Raw genomic sequence first — 12,265 nt, forward strand, 5'->3', positions numbered from 1 at the left:
TTAACTTCTGGAAGTTTTGCACTCTTAGGCTTTCAAATTTGTAAAAAAAAAATTCTTCCCCAATTCCCTGAAGCTCTGAGCACCACATTTTAGCCTTGGAGAGAGGTTTTACAGCTATATAGATATGCTGGAGCACCTGGAGATTGGGGTTTATAATGGAAATGCTTATAGGCCATTAACTACAGCAGTGCTAGAGGTCATCGTTATAATGGCTTTAAATAAAAACTGTCAGCTACAAATTATTTTTAGAGATGAGTGTGTTCTAGTGTCAAGTGTAACTGGTGAAATCAAAGGGGTTATATGAACTGGGCATGCAGAATGTCTTACAGGAAGAACAAGAGCTGCTGCAGAAAAGAGAGACAAATCCATTTCTTGTTTACACAGAAGGATGGTTGCGTGTAGTTTGGTTCAGTGAATAAGGGTCCCGAAGGGGCAAACGCAGCTTCCCAGATACAGCAAATGAGAGGATTTTTATCTCCTCGGCACATTTTAATACGTAGCGGCAGAGCATCAGACAGGAGCTATTTCAGGCTGCCGTGTTTCTTTTTCTGGCATATAAGAAAACATTCTCTCGTTATTTTGATAGCCAACGCGCATCCACCTGTCATTACGTGACGGGTCGTAGCTGACTCTGTTTCACAGGTATCCTATAGTTCACCAAGACTTAACTGGAAATCTGTTTTTGCCCAGATCCTGCCAAGTTCGGTATGTAAAGGTGTTGCTCCTTCTTTCAGGTCACCTGTGACCTCCAGGCACTGTGGACAGCCAGAAGAAGAAACTCAAGGCACGACTCAATGCAGTAGAGTCTTGACTTCTTGATCAAGAAGCATTTTTTTAGGCTAGCTGTTGCCCTTAGGAAGTCACGAGCTAAAGCAGCTCGGAAACCTGTGGCTCCGTCTGGCGTCACAAATGAGCGTTTCTACCTGCTTTGCTTCTACCACCACATCTATGGAAAACCTTACTTCTCTGGCACAAGGGTCCTCTGTATCCTGGTGCGCAGTCACAGGTGCCGTCCTCCGGGGAGCAGGATCCCCCGTTCTCACAGTTACAGGAGATGGAGCAGTTGGGTCCCCAGCGGCCCTGGGTACATATATTGTCACAGTGGATGCCTGAAGACGTAAAGGCACACGTTAGGTTTCACGCAGCTTGCTCTCCTCATTGATCAAAGAAATGTTTGGCTGGGCTGATACCTCACGTACATCACAAAGCAAACAAGGGAGCCTGGAAAGGAAATAGCTATCCTTTTATCTGCTTAATAAAGTGAAAATTAAGACAATGCCAGCGAGGTGAATTCTGTAGGTGTTGGGCTCCTGTTCAGTCCTTAGCACCATTAAAGAATCTCTGCATGTCATCTGAGAGATGAAGGTCAGGAATTGCTTTAAAGTCACAAAATATCTCAGATAACTGGTCTGGAAATACGCAGTTGGTTGAAGCCTGATTACTTACTTAACTGTTGTGAATTGGAAGACCAAAAAAAAAAGAAAAATCAGGGTTCTGCAAAAACATGTCTGGTATTTGGATTCTTGAACGCACATAAATTCAGTTCTACGCCGTGTGTTCTTCACTTCCTGGCTTAAAGCACCGTGCTCTGGGTTATTACGCACATAACCCACTTCCACCCAAAGCTCTCTGAGTTCCGTGTTAATGCACCGAGTTCTGATCTAGCAAGCGGCCGTATGTGGGCACAGGCTGATCGTTTGCATGTTAACTGGAGACTGAGACCTGCCAATCCAGCTCCCAGTGATTCCCAGGCTTGCTGTTTGATATTTATTATTATGAAAAGCAAAGCTCGGAAACACTGAAAGAAGCACACAGCTAGAAAGCTTAGCATGAGGTTTCTGGCATTGTTTCAACTGGTTTTAACTGGTGACTTTTAAAAACAACCTTGTGCCATGACTCATCATGTATAAATGTGAGGATTTGATCCTGCACACCATTACTCATCCGAGAGGCTCTTACTCCACTGGGATAAGACAGTACCAATACCTGCAATTAGCAGAGCTATTTGCATGATCAAGGGCTCCTTGGATTGCAAAAGGTTTGCAGGATCACGAACGAAGAGAGACATTAAGCACTGCCAGCTGCAGGGAGTGGCACTAGCAGTAACACGCCGTAGATACTAACAGGAGAAAAAATGAATCACAGGCTGGCTCAAAAATTTTCCTGACAACATTACCACACCGGGTGCCTTACAACTGCGCCACCAAGATTTGATGGTAGACACACGCCCTAGCTGGGCTTTGAACGTGAAGATGTTCTTTATCATCCATGCACATGTCCCCACTGCATAATGGGATAAAGGCAGAGAAGGGCTCTGAGAGCCCCAGCCTCAGCCAGAGGTCGGATTAGTGCATCGCTAAGGAGAAACACAATCCCAAGTAATTTCCTCCACCTCTGATAACTTCATCTGGATGCTACAGGTAATGGACTGTATTTGTGAAGCTGTGATCTGTACAGTCACCGAACTTCGAGGATTATTAAATCAGCCGAAAGTCATTATAAACACACTTACAGTGCAGTTTCAAGTTGGTTTTATAAATCTCTGAAGTTAATACAGTAAGAAATACTGCAGAGCCAAAATTTCCCTTTTCTGAAGATTAATCACACAATTATAATGTCCCTTCCTAGAAAATCTTAACGAAGTCTGGCAAAAGTACAGTTTGAAATGGGGTTTCTAGTAATACATGATCATAGCTTTATTTATAAAGAGGCATGGTCCATGCTGTAGAGCTTAATAAAAAAACGCATTAAAATACAGTAAAAACATAATACAAGCTCAATCCTTTAATATCTAAGTAAATAAATCTGAAAAAAGGAATGGAAAAAGAGACAAGGAACATTTCTATTAGTAAAAATCAAGAAAAACAATTATTTTAATACAGTCGCGCCTACTCCCTTTGAAATCAAATATATCCTTGGATTACTTAAACAGTAAACGCTTTGTGTGTATGTAATACATCCAGAGTACTCTGTAATTAAAAAGTCATACAATAAACTGTAAATAAGTAAATGCATTTCACATATATATGATCATTTACAGTTTTGAAAGTGTCAGAGCGAGCTCCCAGAAATGAAATTCAGATACAAATGTAGAAGAATGTGTATCATCTTTTCCTCCTGACTGCAGTATTAAAACCACAATTCTCTCATTGTGAATGGGCTATTTATAAACGGAGACAATTAAACAGCATTATTTCTTGTCTCTTTTGGCAAAGTTTGGGGAAGAATGACATTGACTCCTTTCTCTTGAAAGGTAGCTGAATTAGAATGCCATGGCTGTTCTTTGCAGCAGCAAAGTCCTTCCTTTAGTAATGAATAATGAGGGATGTCTTCCCGCTCCTAACGAAGGCAATGAGTCATTGTGAAGCCGATTGTTGTAACGAAATGTAAAGGGGGGGAAAGGAAACCTCGAGAAGATACTGATACCCATTACAGCAGTTATTTATTTATAAATTTTCAGAAGACAACTGAGAAGGTGCCGCAATCCATTTTTATTACTTTATATTACTCTAAGTTAATTCTCACGGAAGACTTCATTTTTGGAGGCTCCTACGCACACTGAACTGCAAATGCAAATGAGAAGTTAATATCGCATCTGGACATGCATGTCTTATGGAATTGTGCTAAAAAAAGCACCTTAATTTTACAATTCCCTAACTTGACAGTGTAGGAAGGGGGAGTCCGTCCCTCCCAGCTACTTTACAATTGAAGTCAGTGAAGCAGCAAGCTTCTTTAACGTAAAACTTCAATATTTACTTAGGAACTTGCTGATGAACATTTCTGATAAGCAATTAGTTTTCAATTGCCAGAAATATCAAAAACGCTGAAGTCGACACATCTCCGTATTATCTCATGTTACAACCACAGGTTCCTAATTTATGAACAAATTCCCTGTTTCACAAGCATGATGTAGAAATTCGAAAGACAACTATCAGAAGAGCAAGTCCTTGAAGCTGCAGGAAGCAGTTCTATACATAAACTCCATTGCCTAGATACCAGGAAATTATCTTACTGCCTGAGGCTGTGGTTCACAATTGCAGATACTAGTATGAAATTACACTTCCAAGACCTTCTTGAACAATGTTCTGGGGGGGAATTCTAAATGAAATTCACATAACTTACATAAAATTATAGTTATCCACTGTACATGGGCAAAGGCCATCTGCACTCTCAGGCAGTAAGCCCGAGCCAGGGTAAGAGCAGAGTCCGCTGTGGTTTAGCTTGGCCTGGGAAAGAGCAGCCACAAAACCTCCACGTCCTGGAGGGGATTTGGGGTGCTGGATTTCTGCAAACATGGTCTGCTCTCTGGTAGGATTTCCACTGCTGTCCTTTGGACTGCTCTGTACATGGATTTTAGCTGACAGTCCCAGGAGTGGCTTCACTCCCGCTTCCCCCCCCCCCCCCCCACCTCCCTTTGCACACGCGGTGGGCAGGAAAAATGGTACTAAACACCTTGAATTGCTGTGAAAAACACAATCTGGAATGAACTTAACCCAGCAGAGCAGTCAGGACTGCACTCTTTCAAGAGACAACGACATGGGAGAGCCGTTCCAAGCTCTTTCTCCTTAAGAGCCCTTCCAGGATAGTTCACTACCAAGTGGCAAAGCAAGTGGTGCCCAGGACACGGGGGGTACCTGGGACACGGGGGGTACCCGACACATCTCAAGCCCAGACCTCCCGAGGGTGAAGCAGTTGGGTTGTGCGGGGTCTTCCAATGCAGAGCCGACGATGGTATCTTGATAAAGGAAAGCAGCAGGGATAGAGGTAGAGGAGGAAGCGTGTCTGGCAAGAGCGCTGGCTGATGGAAACTCGTCAAGTCACGTATGTTGTATGGTAATAATATAGATCATATAGTGTAGTCCAGTTCTGCTGTGTAGTGGCTAGAAGTGTGTGTCTGGGGACTTGATGTGATATAAGCTTGTGTCTGGCTTACACGGAGCAGAGTACATTTTTACCAGATGAAGTTGGTTCTTTGTATTAAAATTTACAAATCGTCTGTGAAAGACTCAGCTGACAGCCACACAGCCATCATGAAAATGAGCAAGAAAAAGAAAAAGGCAAAAAACCCCAAGCCATACAACCGGGATGTGAGGCATCTGTTAAAGAGCTACTTCACACGCTGCTTCCACTAATAATCTTCAATGAAAGTTTGTCAAAGTAATGCAGATTTAGTGCTGCCTGTAACTATATCACACTGAAGGACTTTGGAGGGTGAAATTCCCGAAAGCCAGACCTAAGTAGAATTCCCTTTTTTCTCTCTCCAGCTTACTTGTCCAATTGCGCTCGTGCTTGGGGATTACGTCTCCAGCTCTTAATAAAGCCTGCCATTGTTTTTCTGCCTTGTCTCTAGATAGTTGGAAACTAATACTCCAAACACAATAGAAGAGCAAAAATGGATGGAATAAATGAGAACCAGTGGCCTATTTTTGACCACTGCTATCCCCTTGACAGTAGCCTCAGCAGCAGGGCCTGCATGCTGCCCAGCGTCTGATTATTTTTCAGGGACACAGGAATCTGATAAATTATAGGATGTAGCTCCCTTCCCCCCATCTACTTTAATTTTATATCTACCAGTGTACAACTGTAATTATTTCTCTGAATAAGATCTTCAGCTTTTTTTTTTTTTTTCAATAGTCACAATCTAAAGACAGATGCAACATCAATTAGCAATGACAGGAATGATTTCAGCAGACATTTGAATCCAACACAAACATTGTGCTCTCCTCCACCTGTCTTTCAACATGACATGAAGTCATAATAATCTCTTATTTCTGGTATTTGAATAGATTTGGAAAGAACTGCTTTTTGTGCGTAAATAGGCATTGGATTTATGCGAGCAATACAGTGGAGGCCTGGAGTTTGGTGAGTCACGCTTGGCTTCAGTCTGGAATGCCTGGTAGCTTTTGTCTCTGGCATGACTAATTCTTAATGGTGGTTTGTCTACCTGTTGATACAGCACATAGTGGCAAAACCACAACAGTAGCAATACTGCTTCAATAGCAGAAAATAGTCTGATGATTATAGCTACACGGCTATTTTAGGTAAGTAATTGCAGAAAGTGGGCCAGCAAGCACTTGATCGTACTGAAAAGAGGCATGGGAATGTATCACTGAATGTGGTCTCCAGAATGGACTGTTCCTTCATGCGGCACCATCCCTCCGGTGTCCATCATGCCTGCAGCAATCCCGCAGCCGTAGCACATCTCCCACCAAGCCGTCAGCCCTCAAGGGGTTCCCAAGCATGTGGCTGTCATGTCAAGGTCAGAGCGAGACTCCACCGAGGTCACCTGGACGTCTTGCCTTGGCCTCCTAATTCATTATTTCATAGAATCATAGAATCATGGAATGGTTTGGGTTGGAAGGGACCTCACAGCCCATCCAGTCCCACCCCCTGCCATGGGCAGGGACACCCTCCACTAGCCCAGGTTGCCCAAAGCCCCATCCAACCTGGCCTTAAACACTGCCAGGGATGGGGCCTCCATCCAACCTGGCCTTAAACACTGCCAGGGATGGGGCCTCCACAACCTCTCTGGGCAACCTGTGCCAGGGCCTCACCACTCTAACAGTAAAGAATTTCTTTCTCACATCTAATCTAAATAACCCTCCTCCAGCTTAAACCCGTTCCCCCTTGTCCTGACACTACACTCCCTGATAAACAGTCCCTCACCATCTTTCCTGTACCCCCTTCAGGTACTGGAAGGCTGCAATTAGATCTCCCTGGAGCCTTCTTTTCTCCAGGCTGAACAACCCCAACTCTCTCAGCCTGTCCTCATAGGAGGGATGCTCCATCCCTCTGATCAGCTTTGTGGCCTCCTCTGGACTCTCTCCAACAGCTCCACGTCTCTCCTGTACTGGGGCCCCCAGAGCTGATTTCCGATAATGATTTCTATAACCATATGTTCACATTTTCTTTAACCTTATCCTCTTTCCCCCGTACTCTTATTGCTGTTACACTTATGTTTTCCCTATAAATTCTATTTAAATCAGCTTTCTATTTGAGATTAGATCGGTGTGCTTTCCCAAGTAGTGAATATTTTACTGCTTCAGTCTATAAAAGGTAAAAGAAAATTCAAGAAGAACGTAAGAAAGAACTATCCGATTAGCTCTGGATCAGCTGTTCGGAAGGTGTTATGACAGCATACGAACGAGAGTTCATAAAGAATACTTGATGCTTTCCTATCACTTTTTGTATCTTCATATTTACTCCTACCTGAGGCAAACCCTGAAGTATTTGAGTCAGATCCAGGCAGAAACACCGCAGCACAATTCATGACAGCTCAGCATTTAAGGATGCTGAAGAACAAGAAAATCTGCTTGGGGAGGGCAGCGAATAGAAGAAAACTTAAAGGGTTCTCTCATAAAATTAAATGGAAACATTAAGAATTGATGGCTGCTCATCCAGTCTGCAAATAAGCTATTTTTGTTTTTATATAGTGAAACTATTCAACAGAGATAACAGCAGCCACATTCACATTATCTACAAACTTTTGTGGTGTTCTCAAAATGCTGTTCTAACTGATTTTTTTTTCCCCAAATTGAGGCAGCGGAGCCCTTCCTTACCTTGCTAAGCATTGCTCACTGGTGGGCTTCAGAGGAGCCACTCCTGTGTGTAACAGCCCATCAGTCTAAATGAAAGCTCCATGATATGGTCCTAAATAATGAAGAATAAGCCTTTCCCTGCAGCCAGTGAAAAATTCTGAATTGTCTCTTCTCTCATCATTGCATGGGCGATTTATGCACCCATTAATGTAAGTGTTTTTCTGAAAGTAATATACTTACAGCCTAATGCACCTCTGTGGAGCACTAATCGTACCCCTATTTTTAATTATCTAGAGAAAACTCCAGATATGAATCATCCAACTCGGGGAATTTATGCAATAAAAGCTTTGGAGGCAAGAGACCTACCTCACAAGAAATTGAGTCAGTCAAAATGTTTGCTAAAATTAAGGATCACCTGGTCCCTTTGCTAGAGGTTATTCTCCAGGGTGCACTATTGCGAGAAGAAAAGTTGCCACTAGCAGAAAGGGCAGATCTTGAAGAAAACAGTACTAAAGGGAGCCAAGCCTTACACACTTCTCCTTCACCTTTAGGATGCTTCCTTCCTACTACTTCTCAAGCTCTGGACATGGTTTCAGGCCAGGAAGGAAGAGAAACCTGGGAAAGATCCAAGCAGACCATCAGTAGGAAAATAGGAGGGAGGAACTTGTAAGTGGGAAAAAAATGTCTTGCTTTCCTGGCTGCAACGTTCGAGCCCTCAAGCTAAGCCATGAGCTAAGAACGCAGTTTAGCAAGAGCTGTTGTACAATTGAATGTGTGCAAGCCTTTCATGTTCAATAACGTCGACTGAAACTCAACCTTTTCTCCTTTGTGTAGGATGGGAAGGAAGATATTTACAACATTTGTCACTGCAAACACTTTCACCAATAACATACATATACTACTTTTAAGCTTGCTGGCTGTTTTTGAATGATCTTTCCTTTTTCTTCTTTCACTCACAGCATGCTAGCATCCAGTATTTAGTCTGCTGAAATGTTCACAAATAATTTTTCACCGCTTCTCGCCCACGTTTATTTATAGGTGAACGTATTGTACACACAGCCAAGCTTATATATAGAATGCCTCCATATCAAAATGGAAAATGGTTGAATATCTTTTGCATCAAGTTTCATTTTTTAGAACCCATTAAATTAGCATAATCCAGGATGCCATCCAAGCTATATCTTTTCACAGAAATTTAAAAGCTGTCCTTTAATAAGTGAAAATAAACCCCCAAATAAATACAAAGATAAACGAACTCGTATCTCTTCTGTGTTTATAAGACTGATGCTGCAATCATTTGCATGCATGCTGAAGTTTAGCAGTGGGCTTACAGCAGATTCTAATTATAGTCTAGGGGTCTGATCCAGCTCCCACTGAATGAGTGGCAAAAATCCAACTGATTTCACGAAAGGTGAAATATATACTATATCTGGCGCAGGACAAACACAGCTAAACCTCACTTAGATGAGAATCTGGAGCCCCCTAGATATCTGCCAAGGAATGCACAGGCATAATTAATGTCAGGACATCAATGAAGTCTTTGATATAACTTCATAATTCATATTTTTGAAAATTAGCCCTGTATCAGCAGGAACCATACTTAAAGGTTCCTGTCAAAGAGAGAATTTTTAAGCACAGCCTGACATTAAAATCTTATCAACTCACTTGAAATTAAGTCAATGAAAAATTAAAGCTAATTTCTAATAAGCTTATGTTACATTCATAGACTAAAGGGCACTTGTCGAATGCAGAGAATAAGCATACCTTCTCATACGGAGAAGATTTTCACATTTGAAAGGCAGAGGCCAGAAGAGAGGCTAAAATGCACCATTTTAGGCTGACTCTAAAATGTCTAGTTTTTCTGTCTGTTTAAAGCTAATGTAAGGATACAGAATAATCACAGAAATAAATTATTAATTTGAAAATCTGGGATAAGACTGCCAAAAGTGATAAGTGCAAGATATGGTTTAGATAATGGGATTAGACATCTAGAAAATGTATGTTTAATAGGAACTTACTATTGCTCCATTCTGATGTTTTAGGCTTTATATTAAAAAACCAAGAGAGTACGAAACACATTGATGTAAAAAAAAAAAAAAAGCCACCCCACGACATTATGAATTCTAAAATACTGCGGATCTCTTCAGCTAAAACCCATAGGTGCATAAAACAAGTCCTAGATTTTTTTTCTGGTTTTAAAGATGTGTGGAAAAGTCAGCTACCAATTATATCAGTGTGCTCTTGGAGTGATGACAATAGAATTATTTTGACTTCAGCCCAGGTCAGCTGAGGACAGGAGCTGGCCCTAAGATTATAAACTGGGTACAGCTGCGATGGAAGAAGAGTCATATTAATACAAACAAAATGCATTTTATGGAAAGCCATGGAAAGTTGGGGTTTTTTTTTCCCAAAGATATACCAACACCTTGCAAAGAACTCAGAAAAACTGAAGTTAAAAATACCTTAAAGCTCACTGTCAAAGTGGTCACTATTTCTTTAAAATTCAAAAAGGCCTTCCCTTGAGTAACGGGCTTATAAGTTTTACTGAATTAATGTGTCCACAGGAGGGAAGAAACATGTTTCTGTGTTTGAGTGACAGTGCAGATGTCACTCGCAGCCTGAAAATCCTCACAAACGTGAAGTCTCATTCCTCAAAGCTCACCTTATCTGTGACCAGACGACGTTTCCGGACCCCATTAACTCGCTCATACCATCACACGTGGAAATTCCTACAACTCAAGACTACCACGACTACTGTACAATATTTTGGGACACGATAAGAGACAATTAGGGTTTATGTTGCTGGCAACGTAAGAAAGTTATTGAGGTTGTAAAGGACAGTGAAATATATATTTTGATTTCCCGTATGTAATGGCAAAGAGGGAGGCTGCTCTTACGAGACAGGAACGAAGCCTGGAGGTGCAGCGTACCAACGCACTAACGAGACGTTTCTTCCTTACCACCACGTATCATTTTCATATCTCTATTTGCCGTCCTGATTAATTACAGAAATCTATGAGGGGTTTTACAATTAACTATGGGATGCACACTTCTGTATTTTCCATCTTACATCTACAGTTCCATCCCATTTTCCCTGCACATTTTGGGGATGTTAAAATCTACTGAATGAACTTCAGCTTTGGCTATTCAGACAAGCTACCGAGTAGACTAGTTCAGTGGCTAACTGAGACAGCATCACGACTGCAGCGCTCTGCAAAAACCAGAGCGCAACACAAAAAAAGGAAAGACAGAACCAAGATTCGGATAAGACAGCATTTCAGATTAAAGGAATTCAGATAAACAGGATTTTAACTGACCTTAACATTTACAGGAATGAACTATATCCGCCTGCAGATCGTTTCCTATTTAATCCCACTGTAATATCTGAAAGGTTAACAAAATACAGACTGCCACAATTAACTTGAAGCACATTGACTCATTACAGGGAGGAAACGAGCTTGCTGTGAGTATCAGCCAGGCCTGTGGCTTTCCTTTCTGTAATCTGTTTGCGAGCGGGATGCCTGACGGTGAAAGCGGACGGACTCGGGTCTGAGGGACGGGATGGGCAATGGCTGCGTCTGGCTTCCCAGGGAGTCCCGCTAACCTGGCTCGGGTCAAGCACAAAGGGAGCACCTCCAGAAATTAGAGGACAGACCAGCAGCTATGACCAATTTAATTACTGAGGGCTGTACTGAGTGAGCCAACGGAAGGCTGTGTAGTAAATAACTAGTTGGTATCCGTGAGGGAGCCATTTCTGGTACGAAACATGCTGCCAGCAGCCGCTTTGAGGAGAGAGGGCCAAGCTGATGGAGTTTGAAGCTCGGCTTGCAAAACCCAAACGGTTTAGCTGGAACCGTGCTTTCCGGAGCCACGCAGCATTATCCCTAACAGAGGAACGTTGCATCCCCACGTTCTCCCTAGCTTCTGACCCACCTACCAAGGCTACAGGGCAGCTGGTCCTCTTCTGTCCAGTTTCAGGGTATTTATTAAGAGGAGCCTAATTGAAATTTAGGACCTTACCACTGTCACTGAGCAGCCAGGAGGGGAGGTTGCATCTGGGTTGAGAGGAAACTGATGCCTGCTTCTCTAGGACCTGTTTGCTTGCAAGGGACTTCCAGGAAATGCTCCACCACGCGGCTTTTCTGCGCTTCCATTCTCTCTGCGGATTCAGTCTGTGCAAGATTGCTAACTGCATTTGGTTAAGCACTCCATTTTCAAGCATTTTCATTTTAACCTGAACGTACACAAAATAATGCCTCTTCCACAAATGACTGGTATGTTGGGAGTTTTAGAGTATCTACGTGCACACGTACACACCGACGTAGAGTCTGCAAGCACAGAGGCAGTATGTATCTAAAATGCATGGCAGATCTGGAGTAAGACAGACCCTTATTCTTCTTTAGAACACAATCAGTCTAATCACTCAAGACTTGATCCTGCTGGGGGCTATGCTTTTCCTTTCTAACCTAGCAATAAATACGAAGACGTCTTCTTTTGATTTCAAGGGCACTATTTATATAGGTGAGGTTACACGTATGGAGTTGGAAAACTCCATTCAGCACAAGGCTGAGCTCTTATTGCAGCTGACATTTCCTTCATGTGGAGGAAAATTCAGCTCTGCATTGTGTCAGCGGGTCACAGATCTGATTTTGGACCACATTTGAACACGTTTCACTTTGCTTCTACCACATGAGAGCCTTTTGCCAATGTGGTTTTGGTCTTTTAAG

At 42.4% G+C, this 12,265-nt stretch overlaps 1 protein-coding gene across 3 annotated transcripts in view; it reads right to left on the reverse strand.

The window, feature by feature from the left end:
* The window catches only part of MEGF11 (multiple EGF like domains 11), a 285,900-nt gene that overhangs the window by 44,851 nt on the left and 228,784 nt on the right, over positions 1–12,265 (reverse strand). For all 3 annotated transcript variants that reach the window (XM_075764670.1, XM_075764671.1, XM_075764672.1), the window contains exon 15: positions 963–1,109. In XM_075764670.1, coding sequence (XP_075620785.1) covers positions 963–1,109 — 147 coding nt within the window. The remainder of the gene's footprint in view (positions 1–962; positions 1,110–12,265) is intronic.

Source organism: Balearica regulorum, chromosome 12 (assembly GCF_011004875.1).
Source record: "Balearica regulorum gibbericeps isolate bBalReg1 chromosome 12, bBalReg1.pri, whole genome shotgun sequence".
NCBI classification, from domain to species: Eukaryota; Metazoa; Chordata; class Aves; order Gruiformes; family Gruidae; genus Balearica; species Balearica regulorum.